Below are 23875 nucleotides of genomic sequence, written 5' to 3'. Positions count from 1 at the left end.
AAACCTATCATTAAACCCAACAAATGGAAATCTTGCCTTTTGAGCCTGATTTTCTTGCCAGACTTCATTCAGGAGGTTCAGCTGTCAGCAGAACCATGCAAATGAGCACTGAGGGTCTGCTGATCTAATTGGGTGAAGACAGAGCTGAAAAGCACCCAAGGCTTCGGGCTGTTATTAACCAGCGGGGCACGTTCTCTGTTTCCTGGGCCTCCTACGCTCACATGAATTATCTCCAGGATGCTATAAAGAGTAGGAAAGCTAGATAAAAATTATAGTTCAATAAATCCTGCCACAAAAGGGATTAGCAAAGCATCTCAGAGGCCATGTAGAAACAGAGCTGAATTAAATATGAATCTTCTCTTACAATTAGAAAACATCACAGTAGAAGAGAGTAATGTGGATCGATCTTTTCTTCTATTTGCTGAGCAGGATTTATGACTTTAGTAGCTACACAGAAGCCTCTCTTTAGTGCTCCTTATTTCACTGAGCAGGAGAATATGCCATCCAAAGTGGCACAGAAAGTACAGAAGATGTGTTGGGATGAAAACTCAAGGCGCAGGGAAAAGATTCTGTTAAACTGCCTGGAGCTCTAGTACCTCCTTTTGTGCATTATCACACAATAATTTCCTCGATAGCTTACTATATAGAAGCCACTCTAGAGACCCAAGATACATACGGTTTTGTCTGCACATGTTTTAAAACATAGTAGAAAAACACAATATGTACATAATTCCCTGTGTATCAAGTGATACGCCCTAGTGAGACAGGCTGGGACCTGGCACCATTCACTTCAATACTTGCACCTGGACGAACATCTCCTCGAGCAACAGAACACAAAGAAACTAAAAATAACTGCCCATAATGCACAGCCAGGGGTTTAATATGAACAATATGAACAATAAGATACAAAAGGCCAAAACCCAATTGCCATTTCTGAGGTGCTGAGAGCAAAAGTGGGGGACGGCACACAGCACTATCCACAGGGTGGGCAGAGTACCTAAGCCACTGCTCCAGCCTGAGCCACCCGTCAGCTCCCACCCCACACCATTTAAGGGACCAGCTCACTCCCCCTGGTGGAGTGAGCAAAGGGACCTGTTGCTTGTTCTCCCTTAGGCTGCAGTCGGAGGAGCCTCTGCCTGAATTTCTCACCTAGTCTCTTTCTACAGATTTCTAGTCTCTTTCTATAATTTCTATAGATTAAAAAGTCCAAGAACCTTGGTCAGTAACAACAGAACTGCAGACTCAGTGCTGGAAGGGCCACTTTGGGCTTCCAGCCTCTGGGCATCCCCCTTCCCCCAGGCAAGACATTCCTCTTTAAATTAAATTGGGCCACATACGACTGACCCATGGACCATGAAACCAATAGCCCCAATACCATCAATCATCAAAAAATGACTAGAAGTATGACCTGAATGCACTTCCCTGAGACTTCTCCCCCACATCTTTCACTGATGACTCAGAACAATATACTGGGCAATAGGAAAGAATTCCATCCCAACGGATGATTGCTCAAGCTCAAATAATACAGTGGACTTGGCCTTCTTCAGCAGGTTTCCTGAAGTGGGGTGGGAGCTCCATACCTGGGAAGAGATGTAATTTTCCCCCATTTCTCTATGCAGAAACGCCGAAGCCCGTTGCTTCCTCGCAGGGCTGCAAAGCCTTCGTAGGGCACACTTGATGTTCCTGTGACGAACTGCAGTAATCTGAGTCTCTGCTCATTGTTGAAACGCTCCACCGCAGCCCAGAACCAGCGGATCACAAGATGCCCATCATGATAACCTGAGCGGAAGCAGGAGGGAGACAGAGAGGATGAGGAGAGGGGAGGAGAGGTGGGGGAGATGAAATACACATTAGATGTGCTAAGAACTCAACAGCTACTCTAGATCTGCTCATTTCTCTAGTGGTGGCCTTCAGGTAGGTCTGAAACAATGTGTGTAACTGAGTCAAGTTCAAAAACAAAAGCCAATTGAGAAAAGAGGCATTTTACAAAAAAGGTTTTATGTTCTCAGGGATGTCCTCAGGGATGTCTGCTTTCTATTTAAACAACTGGGCTCCTAGGAGTCACTTTCCTGCCTGAGATAAATGTACACAATGAGTGGTGAGGTCTGGCAGAGATCTTTGGGGTTCATTTCCTCATATTGTCTTTGTTCTGATGTCTTAGCTCTTGGTAACCACGCACTGTGGGAGCATCTAGGACTTAAGAAAGGTGAACGTCAGTCTTGGTGAACGGAAGATGCTGGGCTCTCCCCGCAGCCCGTGGTGCCCTTAGAGCTGCTGTGCTCTGGCCAGCCCTGGCCTGAGAGGAGTTGGGCCCATGGACGGAGTATGGGGCCTCACAGGACAGTACAGAAACCAGGCTTGGGGCAGTCGCTGAAGGAAAATGATAGACTGCAAGTGCAAGAAGTACTCAAAGATGAAGAAAGAAGGCTGGGCTGGGGCAGAAAGAAGAAAAGCTTCATCAAACGGAAGGTGTAACTCACCTCAGAGGTGTGAGTTAAGCATGTGAAGGCTTGTGTGAGTGGAGGAGGGGCTATAATGATGAGAATGAAGAATAAATATGCAGGGAACAGCAAGCTGCTTTTGAAATGCGGTGTTCAAAAGACTCTTGAGAGAGAGTCCCTTGGACTGTAAGGAGATCCAACCAGTCCATTCTAAAGGAGATCAGTCCTGAGTGTTCACTGGAAGGACTGATGTTAAAGCTGAAGCTCCAATACTTTGGCCATCTGATGCGAAGAGCTGACTCATTTGCAAAGACCCTGATGCTGGGAAGGATTGAAGGTGGGAGGAGAAGGGGACGACAGAGGATGAGATGGCTGGATGGCATCACCAACTCGATGGACATGAGTTTGGGTAAACTCCAGGAGTTGGTGATGGACAGGGAGGCCTGGGGTGCTGTGGTCCATGGGATTGCAAAGAGTTGGATATGACTGAGGGACTGAACTGAACTGAACATACAGAATATATATATGAATATTATTCAGCCATAAAAAGGAATGAAACACTGAGTCATACTATAACACAAACAAACCTTACTAAGTGAAAGAAGCCAGACCCCAAAGGCCAAACAGTATATTTCTATTTATATGAAATATCCGGCACGGGTACATCCGCATAGACTGATGGCTGCTGGGGGTGGGGAGTGGGGAGAGGAATGGGGAGCAACTGCTTCACAGGTCCTGGATTTCCCTTGGGGACAAAGAAAATGTTTTGAAACCACTGAGAGGGGATGGTTGTACCACATCTACAATGCACTAAATGCTGCTGCACTGTTCCCTTTAAAATGGTTATTTTTTTTTAACTTTTTACTTTATATTGGGGGGTAGCCGATTAACAATATTGTGATAGTTTCAGGTGGATAAGTAAGGGACTCAGCCAATGAGTGCTACAATGTATACATATACATGTATACATTCTCCTCAAACTCCCTTCCCATCCAGGCCGTCACATAACACTGAGCAGAGTTCCCTGTCCTGTATAGTAGGTCCTTGTTGGTTACCGATTTTAAATATAGCAGAGTGTACATGTTGAATCCAAATTTTCAAACCATCTCTTCTTCCCATTCTTCCCCCCTGACAACCATAAATTCGTCCTCTAAGTCTGTGAGTCTGTTTCTTTTTTGTAAATAAGTTCATTTGTATTTCTTTTTAGATTCTGCATATAAGGGATGTTATGTGATATTTCTCCTTCTCTGTCTGACTTACTTCACTCTGCATGACAATTGCTAGGTCCATCCATGTTGCTGCAAATGGCATTATTTTATTCTTTTTAACGGCTGAGTAATATTCCATTGTCTCTGTGTAACACATCTTCTTTATCCATTTCACTGTTGATGGACATCTAGGTTGCTTCCATGTCTCGGCTATTGTAAGCAGTGCTACAATGAACACTGAGGTGCTTGTATCTTTTTGGACCATGTTTTTCTCTGGATATATGCCCAGGAGTAGAATTGTAGGATTATATGGTAACTCTATTTTTAGCTCTTTTAGGGAACCTCCATACTGTTCTCCACAGTGGCTATACCAAGTTGGATTCCCATCAACAGTGTAGGAGGGTTCCCTTGTCTCCATACCCTCTCTAGCATTTATTGTTTGTGGATTTAAAATGGTTATTTTAAACTATATACTCAATATCTTATAATAACCTGTATTGGAGGAGGATATGAAAAACGAATGTATAATTTATATACATATGACTGTAACACTTTGCTGCATACCTGAAACTAACAGAACATTGCAGATCAACTATATTTCAATAAAAATAAAAAATAAAATGATAAAATGTAACATAGGAAAGAAATGGTTAATTTTGTTATGTCAATTTCAAATCAATAATGTTTTTTAAGAAGTTATAGCTTGTGTCTGTGGGAGCTGAGCCATCACAAGCCCCGCTCGCTCACCTCCCCGGTACTCGGCGTTGTTCCGCCAGTCGGCCAGGTCAATCTCTGCCGTGCCAGCGATCACCAGCTCCAGCTCCCTGGCATCAAACACGGAGACCAGCCTTGAGTCCACCACCTGAAATCCAAATTAAGCTTTAGCCTACAGACCCAATGTTATCGAGAGGTTATATTCATCATTACCACTTCTGTGGGCTAAGCTGGGAAGCTCACCACTGTTCGCAACCTTTCCCCCCTCTCCCAGTGTGTTATCACGTTTAAGTAAATCATGACATTCTGAAGCACAACGCCTTAATGAACTGGGAACTCAAAAAAGGTCCCCTGCTTTTCGTTACCTCTGATATTCCCTCTTGGAATGATGTTATGAACCAGACTGACTTGCCTTTCTGTAGTCACATTTAAGTTTCCCAGTAACACTACATTTTAAAGGCCAATTTGTTTTGGAGTGATTCAGTAGCTATTAGTGTTATCACTTCACTTAAAAGGAATCCTCTCTTCCACATACAAACTAGGACTTATTTCCTGAGAATGGACTTTATATATTAAAACAATTGTTTTTTTCTTCCCTTCTCCCCGTCACTTCTTCCCTCCCTCCTTCAAAGATCTGAGAGGACCTGCTTGATTAGAGGGGTCTGAGCTCTGGCTTTACATCTTGTTGCTGAATGTATGTGGTATCACTGAACACCTGCAGCAGACACCTCCTTTAATCACACTGGTGGACCAGCCAGTCACTCACTCTGATCTCCAGCAGAGCAGCAAAGAATACCTTCAAACACCCAAGCCCTTGTTTCTAAACTGGAAAAATCTAACTATGTCAAGTTTTGGTAAACAGGAAGCCTAGCAGCTGTCGGTGTCCTCTTTTTTAAAAAATTATTATTGATCTCTGATGCTTTTTAAAAAACTTTTTTATTGAATGACAGATTATTTAAATTCTATAGTGTTTTATAATTTTCAAAAGTTTCACATGCGACTTCATGCAGCTTATTTCATAAGTCACTGCTGATTTAGCACCTCTGCATGGATTATGTTGCACAAAGTGACACCACAGACATATCTCCTTTGATTGTGTTCTGCTTTATTGCACTCTGCAGATACGTCATTTTTCACAAATTGTAGGTTTGCGGGAACCCAAGGTCATAAGATGATGGGTAGTTTTTTTAGATAAGGTATGTACATTGGTTTTTTAGATATAATACTGTGGCACACTTAATAGACTACAGTATTGTATGAGCAGAACTTTTACTGCACTGAGAATCTAAACAACTGATGTGACGCGCTTTAATGCGCCAATGGCTTTATTGCTGAGGTCTGGAACTAAACCTACAATATCTCAGAGATCTGCCTGTAAGAAAATAAAAAATCTAGCCAGAGTGGATAATTCCCTCCAGTGCCTTCACTTCACTCATCTTTATCTCACTGAATAAAAGGGGATGCAACACACGTGTCTTGGCAGGATGGGCCATGTGTTTTCACAAATGGCTCAGCAGGGCCACACTGACGTGGGTTTTGTGAGACCACAAGAGCTGGGTTTCCCAGAGAACTCTGACCCCTCTCCCAAAACCCTCAGGGGGTCCTCCCTGCATGCTGGTGAGTAGAGCTGAGCCCTCTTCCTGCCTCGTTCTTCCTCTCCCTTCTCCTAACAAGACCCTGCTGGGCCGGGCCTCACCTCGTAGAAGCCCCGCACCAGTGCCTCGGTCTGCTGCACCACGCCGCGCTCCACCCGCCACCTCACCATCCTTTCGATGTACTCCTTCTTGTTCTTCTCTGTCACCTGCGTGTTGGCACCTCCAGATTTTAACTCCCTCTCCGTTACCTTGCGGGGAAACAAAGATCATGATGATTGTTGACTTGCTTTACCTTGCAGTGAAACAGATCAGTTTTAAGAGGATGAGCTATTTGTAAAAAATTCTCTTTACATGAGTTCAGCATCTTTACCTCCTTGGTTCTTTCTCCTTTCCTGGAAGTTACTAGAAAGGCTCTGGTTGTTCTAAAGTAGATACATCAGTACCTTAGAAAAGCTACAGTTTTGTTACATAAAGAGGAAGCATGTTTCTTAAACTTAAGAGGCCTAACTGAAATAAAAGAAAAATGCCCCTGGTTACCCCTAAATGGACTAGAATGTCCTTAACTATACCCAAGTCCCAATTACATCACATTCTTAACAAACAAATCTTCCCTATCAACAGCAGATCATTGGCAAAAAATAAACGGAGCGTGGGAGCGTGCTTCTGCAGTAGGTATAAGAGGGGCTGAAGGGTGACACCGCGACCTTGAGAAAGGGAGAGAATGAGGTTGCCTCTTAGCATGGAGGTGCATGTTTGTTAGGACAAGCTAACAAGAAAAGTTATGATCTGTGCTTTACTGTTTTGAAAGGCAAGAAGGCAGGTAACATATATTAGACACTGTTATCAAAAAGTGTTGGTGTTTGAAGGGGGAAGCATCAGTTATCTTAAATTTGCTTAAGGGGTTCGCCTCACTGGTCAGTGTGATTAATATAAGAAAAATGAGGCATAACCACACCTGTTATTGTTTAGTTGCTAAGTCATGTCCAACTCTTTTGCAACCCCGTGGACTATACCCCTCCAGGCTCCTCTGTCCATGGGATTCTCCAGGCAAGACTACTGGAGTGGGTTGCCATTTCCTTCTCCAGGGGATATTCCTGACCCAAGTATCAAACCTGTGTCTCCTGCATTGACAGGCAAATTCTTTACCACTGAGCCACTAGGAAAGCCCATAGATGTACTTAGTTATAGATTAAAAATATATGTACATATTTGGCACTCGTGGGCAAAGTACCCAAACAAAATAGTTTATAGAAGTCTGCTGACTACTTTATTTGATCACTTGGGTGACTTTGGTAAATATGAAATGTTGCTCAATTATAACATAATAGTTACCACCTAAGATCTATATCCTTTGGAGCCTCTGGTGTTTACCTGCCCAGTTAGAGACTATTTCATGACTCTAAGTATATGACATAACTAAATTCTGGCCAATAATGTACAAGTGGGGTGTTGTATGGCACTTTCATGAGGCCTCTTTAAAGAGCAGGGCTGTTTCTCCTTTGTCCTGCAACTTCAGACACGGATGTGCTGGCTGGGGGCGCCATACTCCTCAGGTTGTGGGTGAAGGGGGCCATTGTAGGAATTGAAGCCTTGGGTTGCCTGCCTCCACATTTTTATGTAAGAGAAAAATAAACTGTTAATTTAAGCAGGGTCACTGAGTTTCTTCATTAGCAGTTGAACTTAATCTTAACTAACACACTGAGGAAAAGCCTGTGGTGTCTTTCAGGTACATCTGTCTGTCTGCTCTTCACTCTGTAACTAGCCAACAGAAGGGCTATGACTCAGTTTTCTAAAACCAAAATCATCACTCTTGGCGATCTCATTTGAAAAGATACAGGATCAGTTTAAGCATAAACAGAAATACATTATTCTAAATCTATAACACATCCCTATTTTTATCACTGGGAATGTTTTCAACTTTCTCTAAGTTCAGTTTCTCCCTTATACACACATGAAGGATTGATTTTTATTTTCAATGTTATTTTTTCCTCTAATTTTAATGTATTTAGTCATTTGTAGTTTACTTGATTTCTTTTGAGTAGATAACATGTGTCCATGGAAAAAAAAATTCAAGTGTTATAAAAAGCCATACAGGGAAAAACAAATTTCTCTCCCCCAAACAGTAGCATATTATATACACTGTTCATTATCATGGTCACATACACACCAAAGCTTTTTTCTTTTTTTAGTTAAAGATACACATTGGCCATTGTTTTATACTGGCTTATTGTTGTTATTCAGTCACTAAGTTGTGTCTGATTTTTGCAACTCCATGGACTGCAGCACGCCAGGCTCCTCTGTCCTTCACCATCTCCCGGAGTTTGCTCAGATTCATGTCCTTGAGTCAGTGATGCTATCTAACCATCTCATCCTCTGCTGCCCCCTTCTCTTTTCCCAGCATCAGAGTTTTTTCCAATGGTCGGCTCTTCACATCAGGGGGCCAAAGTATTGGAGCTTCAGCTTCAGCATCAGTCTTTCCAAGGTTGATTTCCTTTAGGATTATACCAGTTTAGACCTGTCTTATTCTTTCTTTGTTATTGTTATACTACCTGTCTTATTGTTTATGATTTACATGTAAATGGATGGGCTGGGGTATCAGACCACATATCGTACTAGTCTACTATTTCATTGTGTGAATGAATTATAATTTATTTCATCAGTGTTATACTGCTGAACATTTATATTGGTTCAGATTTTTTTTGTGGTGATCAACAATGCTGCAGTGAAGATTGCTATCCGTTAGGCATTTCAATTAGATGTGAACATATCTGTAGGTCAAATTTCTAGACGGAGATGCTGAGTCAAAGGCAGGTGCATTTAGAATGACGATAGGTATCACAGGGTGCCTTTCATAGACAGTGAAACAAACTTCTTCTTCCTTCCACCTACACTCTTGTGCAGAGCACCTGTTTCTCTCCACCATCTCCAAAATAGAATATGGCTAAGCTTTCTGAACTGTGAACTTCCAGATGTTCAAGCTGGTTTTAGAAAAGGCAGAGGAATCAGAGATCAAATTGCCAACATCTGCTGGATCATCGAGAAAGCAAGAGAGTTCCAGAAAAACATCTATTTCTGCTTTATTGACTATGCCAAAGCCTTTGACTGTATGGGTCACAGTAAACTGTGTAAAATTCTGAAAGACATGGGAATACCAGACCACCTGACCTGCCTCTTGAGAAACCTATATGCAGGTCAGGAAGCAACAGTTAGAACTGGACATGAACCAGTCAATAACCTCAGATATGCAGATGACACCACCCTTATGACAGAAAGTGAAGAACTAAAGAGCCTCTTGATGACAGTGAAAGAGGAGAGTGAAAAAGTTGGCTTAAAGCTCAACATTCAGAAAATGAAGATCATGGCATCTGGTCCCATCACTTTATGGGAAATAGATGGGGGAAACAGTGGAAACAGTGTCAGACTTTATTTTTCTGGGCTCCAAAATCACTACAGATGGTGATTGCAGCCATGAAATTAAAAGACGCTTACTCCTTGGAAGGAAAGTTATGACCAACCTAGATAGCATATTTAAAAGCAAAGACATTACTTTGCCAACAAAGGTTCGTCTAGTCAAGGCTATGGTTTTTCCAGTGGTCATGTATGGATGTGAGAGTTGGACTGTGAAGAAGGCTGAGCACCAAAGAATTGATGCTTTTGAAGTGTGGTGTTGGAGAAGACTCTTGAGAGTCCCTTGGACTGCAAGGAGATCCAACCAGTCCATTCTTAAGGAGATCAACCCTGTGATTTCTTTGGAAGGAATGATGCTGAAGCTGAAACTCCAGTACTTTGGCCACCTCATGTGAAGAGTTGACTCATTGGAAAAGACTCTGATGCTGGGAGGGATTGGGGGCAAGAGGAGAAGGGGACGACAGAGGATGAGATGGCTGGATGGCATCACTGACTCGATGGACATGAGTCTGAGTGAACTCCGGGAGTTGGTGATGGACAGGGAGGCCTGCCGTGCTGCGATTCAGGGGGTCGCAAAGAGTCGGACACAACTGAGCGACTGATCTGATCTGATCTGAAAATCACTGCAGATGGTGATTGCAGCCATGAAATGAAATGACGCTTACTCCTTGGACCGCACAGAAGTGCTCCGGCTGCGATGGACCACGCAGGGCATCGGAGAGGCGCTACCCTTGCCCAAGGTCGGGGCGGCGGCCAAGAGGAGCTACTACACATCCAAGAAGTGGCCGCTGCGCGGGCGCAGGAGGCCCGAAAGGAGCTAGCTATTCCACGTTCAAGGTCAGGAGGGTTGGCCGTGAGGAGATACCCCCTCGTCCAAGGTAAGTAGCAGCGGCTGTGCTTTGCTGGAGCAGCCATGAAGAGATACCCCACGTCCAAGGTAAGAGAAACCCAAGTAAGACGGTAGGTGTTGCGAGAGGGCATCACAGGGCAGACACACTGAAACCATAATGACAGGAAACTAGCCAGTCTGATCACACGGACCACAGCCTTGTCTAACTCAATGAAACTAAGCCATGCCCCTAGGGCCACCCAAGACAGGCGGGTCATGGTGGAGAGGTCTGACAGAATGTGGTCCACTGGAGAAGGGAATGGCAAACCACTTCAGCATTCTTGCCTTGAGAACCCCATGAACTGTATGAAAAGGCAAAATGATAGGACACTGAAAGGGGAACTCCCCAGGTTGGTAGGTGCCCAATATGCTACTGGAGATCAGTGGAGAAATAACTCCAGAAAGAATGAAGGGATGGAGCCAAAGCAAAAACAATACCCAGTTGTGGATGCAACTGGTGACAGAAGCAAGGTCTAAGGCCATAAGGAGCAATATTGCATAGGAACCTGGAATGTCACGTCCATGAATCAAGGCAAACTGGAAGTGGTCAAACAGGAGATGGCAAGAGTAAACACTGACATTCTAGGAATCAGCGAACTAAAATGGGTAAAATGGACTGGAATGGGTGAATTTAACTCAGATGACCATTATATCTACTACTGTGGGCAGGAATCCCTTAGGAGAAATGGAATAGCCATCATAGTCAACAAAAGAGTCTGAAATGCAGTACTTGGATGCAATCTCAAAAATGACAGAATGGTCTCTGTTCATTTCCAAGGCAAACCATTCAATATCACAGTAATCCAAGCCTATGCCCCAACCAATAACGCTGAAGAAGCTGAACGGTTCTATGAAGACCTACAAGACCTTTTAGAACTAACACCCTAAAAAGATGTCCTTTTCATTATAGGGGACTGGAATGCAAAAGTAGGAAGTCAAGAAACACCTGGAGTAACAGGCAAATTTGGCCTTGGAGTACAGAATGAAGCAGGGCAAAGGCTAATAGAGTTTTGCCAAGAGAACACACTGATCATAGCAAACACCCTCTTCCAACAACATAAGAGAAGACTCTACACATGGAAATCACCAGATGGTTGACACCAAAATCAGATTTATTATATTCTTTGAAGCCAAAGATGGAGAAGCTCTATACAGTCAGCAAAAACAAGACCGGGAGCTGACTGTGGCTCAGATGACGAACTCCTTATTGCCAAATTCAGACTTAAATTGAAGAAAGTGGGGAAAACCACTAGACCATTCAGGTATGACCTAAATCAAATCCCTTATGATTATACAGTGGAAGTGAGAAATAGATTTAAGGGACTAGATCTGATAGACAGAGTGCCTGATGAACTATGAACGGAGGTTCATGACATTGTACAGGAAACAGGGATCAAGACCATCTCCATGGAAAAGAAATGAAAAAAAGCAAAATGGCTGTCTGAGGAGGCCTTACAAATAGCTGTGAAAAGAAAAGAAGCCAAAAGCAAAGGAGAAAAGGAAAGATATAAGCATCTGAATGCAGAGTTCCGAAGAATAGCAAGGAGAGATAAGAAAGCCTTCCTCAGTGATCAATGCAAAGAAATAGAGGAAACAACAGAATGGGAAAGACTAGAGATCTCTTCAGAAAATTAGAGACACCAAGGAAATATTTCATGCAAAGATGGGCTGGATAAAGGATAGAAATGGTATGGACCTAACAGAAGTAGAAGATATTAAGAAGAGGTGGCAAGAATACACAGAAGAACTGTACAAAAAAGAGCTTCATGACCCAGATAATCACGATGGTGTGATCACTCACCTAGAGCCAGACGTACTGGAATGTGAAGTCAAGTGGGCCTTAGAAAGCATCAGTACAAACAAAACTAGTGGAGGTGATGGAATTCCAGTTGAGCTATTTCAAATCCTGAAAGATGATGCTTTGAAAGTGCTGCACTCAATCTGCCAGCAAATTTGGAAAATTCAGCAGTGGCCACAGGACTGGAAAAGGTCAGTTTTCATTCCAATCCCAAAGAAAGGCAATGCCAAAGAATGCTCAAGCTACCGCACAATTGCACTCATCTTACATGCTAGTAAAGTAATGCTCAAAATTCCCCAAGCCAGACTTCAGCAGTATGTGAACAGTGAACTTCCTGATGTTCAAGCTGGTTTTAGAAAAGGCAGAGGAATCAGAGATCAAATTGCCAACATCTGCTGGATCATCGAGAAAGCAAGAGAGTTCCAGAAAAACATCTATTTCTGCTTTATTGACTATGCCAAAGCCTTTGACTGTATGGGTCACAGTAAACTGTGTAAAATTCTGAAAGACATGGGAATACCAGACCACCTGACCTGCCTCTTGAGAAACCTATATGCAGGTCAGGAAGCAACAGTTAGAACTGGACATGAACCAGTCAATAACCTCAGATATGCAGATGACACCACCCTTATGACAGAAAGTGAAGAACTAAAGAGCCTCTTGATGACAGTGAAAGAGGAGAGTGAAAAAGTTGGCTTAAAGCTCAACATTCAGAAAATGAAGATCATGGCATCTGGTCCCATCACTTTATGGGAAATAGATGGGGGAAACAGTGGAAACAGTGTCAGACTTTATTTTTCTGGGCTCCAAAATCACTACAGATGGTGATTGCAGCCATGAAATTAAAAGACGCTTACTCCTTGGAAGGAAAGTTATGACCAACCTAGATAGCATATTTAAAAGCAAAGACATTACTTTGCCAACAAAGGTTCGTCTAGTCAAGGCTATGGTTTTTCCAGTGGTCATGTATGGATGTGAGAGTTGGACTGTGAAGAAGGCTGAGCACCAAAGAATTGATGCTTTTGAAGTGTGGTGTTGGAGAAGACTGTTGAGAGTCCCTTGGACTGCAAGGAGATCCAACCAGTCCATTCTTAAGGAGATCAACCCTGTGATTTCTTTGGAAGGAATGATGCTGAAGCTGAAACTCCAGTACTTTGGCCACCTCATGTGAAGAGTTGACTCATTGGAAAAGACTCTGATGCTGGGAGGGATTGGGGGCAAGAGGAGAAGGGGACGACAGAGGATGAGATGGCTGGATGGCATCACTGACTCGATGGACATGAGTCTGAGTGAACTCCGGGAGTTGGTGATGGACAGGGAGGCCTGCCGTGCTGCGATTCAGGGGGTCGCAAAGAGTCGGACACAACTGAGCGACTGATCTGATCTGATCTGAAAATCACTGCAGATGGTGATTGCAGCCATGAAATGAAATGACGCTTACTCCTTGGACCGCACAGAAGTGCTCCGGCTGCGATGGACCACGCAGGGCATCGGAGAGGCGCTACCCTTGCCCAAGGTCGGGGCGGCGGCCAAGAGGAGCTACTACACATCCAAGAAGTGGCCGCTGCGCGGGCGCAGGAGGCCCGAAAGGAGCTAGCTATTCCACGTTCAAGGTCAGGAGGGTTGGCCGTGAGGAGATACCCCTCGTCCAAGGTAAGTAGCAGCGGCTGTGCTTTGCTGGAGCAGCCATGAAGAGATACCCCACGTCCAAGGTAAGAGAAACCCAAGTAAGACGGTAGGTGTTGCGAGAGGGCATCACAGGGCAGACACACTGAAACCATAATGACAGGAAACTAGCCAGTCTGATCACACGGACCACAGCCTTGTCTAACTCAATGAAACTAAGCCATGCCCCTAGGGCCACCCAAGACAGGCGGGTCATGGTGGAGAGGTCTGACAGAATGTGGTCCACTGGAGAAGGGAATGGCAAACCACTTCAGCATTCTTGCCTTGAGAACCCCATGAACTGTATGAAAAGGCAAAATGATAGGACACTGAAAGGGGAACTCCCCAGGTTGGTAGGTGCCCAATATGCTACTGGAGATCAGTGGAGAAATAACTCCAGAAAGAATGAAGGGATGGAGCCAAAGCAAAAACAATACCCAGTTGTGGATGCAACTGGTGACAGAAGCAAGGTCTAAGGCCATAAGGAGCAATATTGCATAGGAACCTGGAATGTCACGTCCATGAATCAAGGCAAACTGGAAGTGGTCAAACAGGAGATGGCAAGAGTAAACATTGACATTCTAGGAATCAGCGAACTAAAATGGGTAAAATGGACTGGAATGGGTGAATTTAACTCAGATGACCATTATATCTACTACTGTGGGCAGGAATCCCTTAGGAGAAATGGAATAGCCATCATAGTCAACAAAAGAGTCTGAAATGCAGTACTTGGATGCAATCTCAAAAATGACAGAATGGTCTCTGTTCATTTCCAAGGCAAACCATTCAATATCACAGTAATCCAAGCCTATGCCCCAACTAATAACGCTGAAGAAGCTGAACGGTTCTATGAAGACCTACAAGACCTTTTAGAACTAACACCCTAAAAAGATGTCCTTTTCATTATAGGGGACTGGAATGCAAAAGTAGGAAGTCAAGAAACACCTGGAGTAACAGGCAAATTTGGCCTTGGAGTACAGAATGAAGCAGGGCAAAGGCTAATAGAGTTTTGCCAAGAGAACACACTGATCATAGCAAACACCCTCTTCCAACAACATAAGAGAAGACTCTACACATGGAAATCACCAGATGGTTGACACCAAAATCAGATTTATTATATTCTTTGAAGCCAAAGATGGAGAAGCTCTATACAGTCAGCAAAAACAAGACCGGGAGCTGACTGTGGCTCAGATGACGAACTCCTTATTGCCAAATTCAGACTTAAATTGAAGAAAGTGGGGAAAACCACTAGACCATTCAGGTATGACCTAAATCAAATCCCTTATGATTATACAGTGGAAGTGAGAAATAGATTTAAGGGACTAGATCTGATAGACAGAGTGCCTGATGAACTATGAACGGAGGTTCATGACATTGTACAGGAAACAGGGATCAAGACCATCTCCATGGAAAAGAAATGCAAAAAAGCAAAATGGCTGTCTGAGGAGGCCTTACAAATAGCTGTGAAAAGAAAAGAAGCGAAAAGCAAAGGAGAAAAGGAAAGATATAAGCATCTGAATGCAGAGTTCCGAAGAATAGCAAGGAGAGATAAGAAAGCCTTCCTCAGTGATCAATGCAAAGAAATAGAGGAAACAACAGAATGGGAAAGACTAGAGATCTCTTCAGAAAATTAGAGACACCAAGGAAATATTTCATGCAAAGATGGGCTGGATAAAGGATAGAAATGGTATGGACCTAACAGAAGTAGAAGATATTAAGAAGAGGTGGCAAGAATACACAGAAGAACTGTACAAAAAAGAGCTTCATGACCCAGATAATCACGATGGTGTGATCACTCACCTAGAGCCAGACGTACTGGAATGTGAAGTCAAGTGGGCCTTAGAAAGCATCAGTACAAACAAAACTAGTGGAGGTGATGGAATTCCAGTTGAGCTATTTCAAATCCTGAAAGATGATGCTTTGAAAGTGCTGCACTCAATCTGCCAGCAAATTTGGAAAATTCAGCAGTGGCCACAGGACTGGAAAAGGTCAGTTTTCATTCCAATCCCAAAGAAAGGCAATGCCAAAGAATGCTCAAGCTACCGCACAATTGCACTCATCTTACATGCTAGTAAAGTAATGCTCAAAATTCCCCAAGCCAGACTTCAGCAGTATGTGAACAGTGAACTTCCTGATGTTCAAGCTGGTTTTAGAAAAGGCAGAGGAATCAGAGATCAAATTGCCAACATCCGCTGGATCATCGGAAAAAGCAAGAGAGTTCCAGAAAAACATCTATTTCTGCTTTATTGACTATGCCAAAGCCTTTGACTATGTGGATTACAATAAACTGTGGAAAATTCTGAAAGAGATGGGAATACCAGACCACCTGACCTGCCTTTTGAGAAACCTATATGCAGGTTAGGAAGCAACAGTTAGAACTGGACATGGAACAACAGACTGGTTCCAAATAGGAAAAGGAGTATGTCAAGGCTGTATATTGTCACCCTGCTTATTTAACTTATATGCAGAGTACGTCATGAGAAACGCTGGGCTGGATGGAACACAAGCTGTATTCAAGATTGCCGGGAGAAATATCAATAACCTTAGATATGCAGATGATACCACGTTTATGGCAGAAAGTGAAGAGGAAGTGAGGAGAATGAAAGAGGAGAGTGAAAAAGTTGACTTAAAGCTCAACATTCAGAAAACGAAGATCATAGCTCTGGTCCCATCACTTCATGGGAAATAGATGGGGAAACAGTGTCAGACTTTATTTTTTGGGGCTCCAAAATCACTGCAGATGGTGACTGCAGCCATGAAATTAAAAGACGCTTACTCCTTGGAAGGAAAGTTATGACCAACCTAGATAGCATATTGAAAAGTAGAGACATTACTTTGCCAACAAAGGTCCGTCTAGTCAAGGCTATGGTTTTTCCAGTGGTCATGTATGGATGTGAGAGTTGGACTGTGAAGAAAGCTGAGTGCCGAAGAATTGATGCTTTTTAACTATGGTGTTGGAGTATACTCTTGAGGGTCTCTTGGACTGCACGGAGATCCAACCAGTCTATCCTAAAGGAGATCAGTCCTGGGTATTCATTGAAAGGACTGATGTGAAGCTGAAACTCCAATACTTTGGCCACCTCATGTGAAGAGTTGACTCATTGGAAAAGACTCTGATGCTGGGAGGGATTGGGGGCAAGAGGAGAAGGGGACGACAGAGGATGAGATGGCTGGATGGCATCACTAATTTGATGGCCATGAGTCTGAGTGAACTCCGGGAGTTGGTGATGGACAGGGAGGCCTGGTGTGCTGCGATTCATGGGGTCGCAACGAGTCAGACACGACTGAGCAACTGAGCTGAACTGAACTGAAGTTTTCTGATTCTTGATGTTCTCATGAGGGAAAATGGTATTTCATTCTATTTAAATTTATATTTTTAAAAAATTGTGAATGATGTTGAATATTTCCTTTCCTGGGAACTATCCATTTATATTCGTTGTTAATTTTCTATTGTGTTGTTGTTCATTTCTCATTGATCTGCAGGATCTCTTCTTATATTGAAAGACACAGACTTTTGTCTGTGCTATATGTTGCTGCTGCTGCTGCTGCTAAGTCGCTTCAGTTGTGTCCGACTCTGTGCAACTCCATAGACGGCAGCCCAGTAGGCTCCTCTGTCCCTGGGATTCTCCAGGCAAGAACACTGGAGTGGGTTGCCATTTCCTTCTCCAATGCATGAAAGTGAAAAGTGAAAGGGAAGTTGCTCAGTCATGCCCGACTCTTAGCGACCCCATGGACTGCAGCCTACCAGGCTCCTCTGTCCACAGGATTTTCCAGGCAAGAGTACTGGAGTGGGGTGCCATTGCCTTCTCTGGTGCTATATGTTACAATGTAGCAAATATTATGCCATTTTTACTTTGTTTATGGTGTAGTTTTGACATAAGGTATTAAAAAAGTAATTTTACTTGACTATGTCTATCTTTTCTTTCATGACTTTGTCACATCTACAACAGCATTTCTTACTGCAAGTTAAAAAGAAAAATTCTTTCATTTTCATCTTTTTATTGTTCTTTTAAGCGCTCAGCTTTTTCACCAATGTGGAATTAATTTAAGCATAATGAGTTAGGTTTGGGATCTAATTTAAGTTTTTTAAGATGGATACCCATTTGTCTTAATCTATTTTGCTAAATAATTGTGTTTTTTTTGTTTGTTTGTTTTACAAATTAACTACTATAGGGCAAATGTAAAGGATGGTCTAAAAGTAGTCATGCAGAAAAGATAGTGTATCTTACACGCTCATCTAGTACATGGGGGAGGACAGTTAAGTGAATCACATATTCTTGAATATATTTAAATACACTCTCTAAAGATGTAAGAAAAAATAATTTTTTTCTCAAATGTGGAAAAGAGTATTCTTCAGAGGTATTTTTATGCAAAGATAATGCATCAAAACACTAACATTTTCTAGGACCTGAACAAGATTCTTGATTGAGAGGCGGGTGTTGGGTGGTCTGCAAGGTTCAGTGGGTAACTCTCACCCATAGATTCAGCACACTGCCCACAGTCATGAAGGTGCTTATAAAGTATCCCAGCTTACTTCTTACAGCATTCCATTACAAAAACTACACGTCATAGGCTTTTGAATCTCTTGTAAATGATGTTCAAAAACCTTAATTGTTAAATCTGCTCAGGCTATCAGGCTGGTCTGATAAAACTATAAGCCAGATGATTCAATGGTATATAAACACTGGAAGAAAAAAAATGGAAAGCTTCTCATATTAAATACTATTGTGATACATTTTGGAGGAGTAAATATCTGGATGCTAGAGATAAAAAGTATTGTTGTAGTTGCACAGATAAGAGAAATATCTTACAGATATATTGCACATTTTACAAAAATGCTTTCTGATCCACTGTTACATTTGATTTTCAAAAAACTCAATAAACTAGATCCATGTCAAAACGAGAAAAGAAGACATGAGTAATTTTAATAAAGGCTGCTGCTGCTGCTGCTAAGTCACTTCAGTCGTGTCCGACTCTGTGTGACCCCATAGACGGCAGCCCACCAGGCTACCCCATCCCTGGGATTCTCCAGGCAAGAACACTGGAGTGGGTTGCCATTTCCTTCTCCAATGCATGAAAGTGAAAAGTGAAAGTGAAGTTGCTCAGTCGTATCTGACCCTCAGCGACCCCATGGACTGCAGCCTACCAGGCTCCTCCATCCATAGGATTTTCCAGGCAAGAGTACTGGAGTGGGGTGCCATTGCCTTCCCTTAATAAAGGCAGTAGTTCTCAAAGAATTATATTTTGTTTTTTTCCCAAAGAATTATATTTTGAATGAATGACAGTCCTTGTTTTTAAACACAAAATCCCACTACTATATGATCCAACAATCCCACTTCTGAGTATATATCCCAAAGAATTTAAAACAGGGACTTGAACAGAGATTTGCATACCTATGTTCATACCAGCATTATCCACAATACTCAAAAGGTGGAGGCAACCTAGGTGTCCATCAACTGATGAATAGCTAAACAAAATATGGTATTTACATGCTATGGAATATTATTCAGCCCTAGAAGAGAAGGCAGTCCTGTCACATGGTAAAACATGGATGGACCCTGAAGATACTATGCCGAGTGAAATAAGCTGATCACAAAAAGACAAACACTGTACGATTCCACTGAATATGAGATACTTAGAACAGACAAGTTCTTGGAAAGAAAAGTGGGGTGGTTCCAGTGGCTGGGAAGAGGGGGAAATAGGGAGCTATTATTTAATGGACATGGTTTCAGTTTTGCAAGATGAAGACATTCTGGAGATGGGTTGTATAACACATGAATCTACTTAACCACACTGAATGAACTGTAAACCTGGTTAGGATGGTAAATTTCATATCATGCAATTTTTCCATAACAAGACTCAAAATGTCTTTTCCAAGCCCCGAATCTCACAAACCTGGCCAAAAACCTCTTCATTAACCGTGAACGTGAGGTCGAGGATGTCTGTGATATTGTTGTCCTTCATCCATTGCAAGCTCTGGTGGAATTCCTCATCTAGATATTCCAGGTCACTCAAATCACAGGGTCTGGGTCCATTCAAAGGGAGAAAGGCAAACAGATTGTTTCAGTAAACACCTACTCAGACCTCATGCCAAAATATGGTGATATCACTCTAGGCTAAAGTAACACAGGTGTATTTTAGTGATTTGATACTTTTGAATACATCCATGAACCTTTAGTTTATTCAGTAATTGGAAAAGAAAGTATTAAAATGTTTAAAATAACAAACACAAAACAATTATTGACTCGAGGACTCTCCATGGCCATTGGAGAAGAGTATCATTTAAAAATAACCAAGTTATACATCAATTTTTTTCTTTTATCCTATTCTGCCTTTATTGAGATATGATTGACATACAGCACTGTATAAGTATAGAGTGTACAGCATAATGATTTACATACAGGGACAGATCAGCTCTACTTAATAGTTTCATACAATGCTTGTAATGCTACTATAATTATTTATATAAACTGATTTATATCTGGTATATGATGTTCTCTTATGCTTATATAAAATCTCCAAATGTCTTTTTACTGGACTAAAAGGTTTATGTGCTGGCTTAAGCACTCATAAAAGTAAAGCACCATAAACCTAACAGGAATGAGCAGGGAAAACAGTGACAAAAAGGCCAGAGGAGTCAGGGAGGTCGGTGTCTCTGGTCCTGCAGGCAGGGCTGGGGGGACACTTACAGTCTCAGGAGCGCCTTATAGAAGGGTCTTGTGAAGAAAGCATCCAGAAGGTACTGATGGATCAGAGCCAGGCCTAGGATTCGACCACTGAACCTGAACCTAGAATGCAGATAAGGCAGAGCCATGTATTGTTGGTTGATGTGTTTCTCTGTAGTATTCATCTTAAGCCACTTCAAAAACTTGCCAAGTGATGACACGAGAGGCACCCATTCTTTTTATTCTTTGCCATGAACAATGGCTATGAACCTGGTATGTACGAAATGAACATACCTCCTCAAGTAACCGAATAGAGTCATTTTACTGGAATCCTCTTCTCAGACCTGACTGTATAAGGACCCAAGAGAAGAAAAAGAGCTGGTGAAGGGGAATTCTGGGACCCAGACAAACAGCCAGCATTGAACCTGAGGATCTGAACCCAAGGATATGGAAAGTTTTTTGGACCATGCATTCTTACCCATTCAAGCATTCCATAGATACCACCCGAAAGTCTCATGTGTGCCTGACCCTATGCTGGAAGATGGGGGAACTTGAACATGACTCACATATGGCGATCATGCTCATGGTCAGAGAGGTGAGGTATGTGGGATCCCAGTGTGGTAAGCGGTCATGGCCACAGGACCTACATGGAGCCTACATGGCCACACACGAAGAACAAGGTCTCTGCTGGGAGGAACTGGTTGCATAGACCTGGCAACCTCCAGATATAAGGGCCTTCACTGATTTAAATCCTTGTTGGAGCAAATAGTTTTCTGGCATTTTTTTTGCTGGCAACCTGCCTAGCTGCATGCTGCAGTTCCTAAGAGCTTGGTCCCATTGTTGCCCTGTTCCTAAATCAGCTTCCCTCTGTCTGGTCAAGCCCACTGGCTCCCTCACCCTGGGTACTTCCCATCTCTGGTACTTATGTCCAGAGACCTAAGGGGATCTTTTCTGTCTCTTCCTATCTAACTAGATTTTCACCTAAAATCTAACTAGATTTTCTTAGCTGTGACTTTTCTCAGATCCCCTGTTGGAATTTTCAACTAACCCATCTCCACAACCTTTCATGAGGCTCTTAGACTAAAAAGACTTTGTACTCTGTAACTGCTATGAAAATGGTTTAAATGAATAGATTATAAGATCCTGTAATAAGTGCAATCATAAATAATACTTCAGATAGCCATCTTTAAAGTAGTCTATTCTATTTGCATGAAAGTGAAGTTGCTCAGTCGTGTCTAACTCTTTGCAACCTTATGGACTATAGCCCACCAGCCTCCTCCATTCTTTTTGCATGAAATAACATGCAAATATTATTGGCTCTGGAGAGATAAGAAGTGTGCAGAACCTCAGTACAGGTGCTATAGAGGCACTGTGGATGGGGAGGCCCATGGACCAGATGAACAGCTTATAGTCCTTGAGGCCAGACTGTGCCATCAGTATTGCATCCCCTGATGGTCTTTCCTGATATCCCAATAACTGACGGGTCTCCAACCCAGAGGCTACAGTCCTGCATCCAAAAGCACTGTTCACTCCTACCCCATGCAGGCTTATCCACTCTAATGGACTCTGAGGCATCACAGCTGATGCTCCTAACATGATGTGGGGCTGTGGCCATGCGTGGGAGAAGGCAACACCGCCCAATGTGGGAAGAGAGCAAATGCCTGCCAAGAGCCTGCCTCCTTTAGAGGTGGCTCTGGAAGGCCTAATAAAGAGAAATGGTAATCTCGGCAGGCAGAAAGTGTCTACAGATATGGAGCAGATAAAAATATTACATGAAAATACTTTCAACTCAATGTTAAAAAATGGACTATCTCAATAAACTGTAAATTCTCCAGCAAAATATACATTATTCTAATCTATTTAAGAAAAAGTAAGAACATAAATAGACAAATAACCATAGTATAAACTATGTCTCAAAACTTTGAGGAAAAAGGACTATATCCTTATAAGGATATATCCTATATTAAATATCTGGGGTGAAAATACCCCAACTATAAGGATATCCTATATCTATGGGGATATCCTTATATCTATAGGATATATATATATATATCCTAGGATATATATATATATATAGGATATATATATCCTAGATCTATATATAGATATCTATATCTATATATATCCTAGATCTATATATGGATATCTATATCTATATATAGATCAATATATATCCTGTATATCCTATCCTATATATATATATCCATAGAGATATATATATATATATATATATAGAGAGAGATCTAGGATATATATAGATATAAATATGTAGATCTAGGATATATATATATATCCTATATCTATAGGATATCCTTATAGTTGGGGTATTTTCACCCCAAATATTTAAATAGCTCCAGAAACCAGAAAATGGTAGAAAACTTAATTCATCATTATGAACTACCATAATCACAAAATACAATCTGGAAAAGAGCAAAGGAAAGAAAACTAAAGATGCTGAACTCACATGCTAAAAAATCATAAGTAAAACACAACAGAAAGTATCAGTCCATTCCCTGAATAATGCCAAATGATTTAGGATGCTTGATTCTAGGAAACTAAGGACAGTTTATTACTAGGCATTCCATCATTGAAATTAATTTAACATCAAAAGACAAAAATCATATGGCTTTTTCTTTCTTTTTTTTTGGTTAGAAGCTAAAAATTTCTTGAAAAGATCCACCATTAATTTCCTTGAAGAAAAATAAAAATTTCATAGTAAACCAAGAGTAGAAAAATGTTTCCTTACATTATAAAGGATATTGATCTCAGCATCATATAGATAAAGATATAGAAGGACAATAAAGATATAGAAGGACAATAAAGATATAGAAGAAATGTTGGTTATCACCATCCTTCACAATATTCTATTAGTTCTAGTCACTGTAGTTTGCTACAAGTGAAAAATGGGAAACAGATTAAAAATAACTTTTATGGAATGCCTATCAGACCAACACAGATCATGTTATCTCACTGATTCTTATAACAGCTCTATTTATGACTGTGGCTGTCTTCATTCCACCAGAAATCACAGGTCAATAATTAGCACTGGGGAAGTGGCACATCGAGGACACTGACCCATGTCTGCCTGATGCCAGACCAAGTCTTTTCCTTTGTGCCCATTTTGAGAAGCCACAGAGCAGCAAAATTCATCCTCTGGTTCAGGGGCTGGGCTGCCCACTGTGTGACCTTGTGCCAACAGTTAACCACCTATTCTTCATTACCTTTTCTGGAAAACAGCATTCTTCAAGTGATAGCTATTATTATTTTATGTTAGCTTCCAACACCTCCTTATGATCATTAGAAGGGGGAATTTGTTACAAAGTTCTGGTGGTGTCTCAAGAAATCCAGGGTCAGGAATGCAGTTGAGCTCAGATACTGAGGTGACTCCACCCTCATCCGAAGTCTTCCTTTTGTTCCTTTCTGTGGACATCTGCTTCTTTCTTCTCTCGCACTGCCAACACTGCTAATGTTTTTCAGCTTGGAGTTCAAGCC

General features: G+C 42.0%; 1 protein-coding gene across 1 annotated transcript in view; it reads right to left on the bottom strand.

Moving 5' to 3' along the window:
- Positions 1-23875, bottom strand: part of HECW1 (HECT, C2 and WW domain containing E3 ubiquitin protein ligase 1) — a 270983-nt gene that overhangs the window by 9601 nt on the left and 237507 nt on the right. The window contains exons 22-26 of the mRNA XM_070369359.1: positions 20408-20506; positions 19614-19743; positions 6060-6206; positions 4397-4511; positions 1581-1779 (exon numbers count right to left, since the gene is read on the bottom strand). Coding sequence (XP_070225460.1) covers positions 1581-1779; positions 4397-4511; positions 6060-6206; positions 19614-19743; positions 20408-20506 — 690 coding nt within the window. The remainder of the gene's footprint in view (positions 1-1580; positions 1780-4396; positions 4512-6059; positions 6207-19613; positions 19744-20407; positions 20507-23875) is intronic.

Source organism: Bos mutus, chromosome 4, assembly GCF_027580195.1.
Source record: "Bos mutus isolate GX-2022 chromosome 4, NWIPB_WYAK_1.1, whole genome shotgun sequence".
In the NCBI taxonomy this organism is placed as follows: Eukaryota; Metazoa; Chordata; class Mammalia; order Artiodactyla; family Bovidae; genus Bos; species Bos mutus.
Note: the sequence above shows the minus strand (reverse complement) of the source record. Positions and strands in the feature narration are given on the sequence as shown.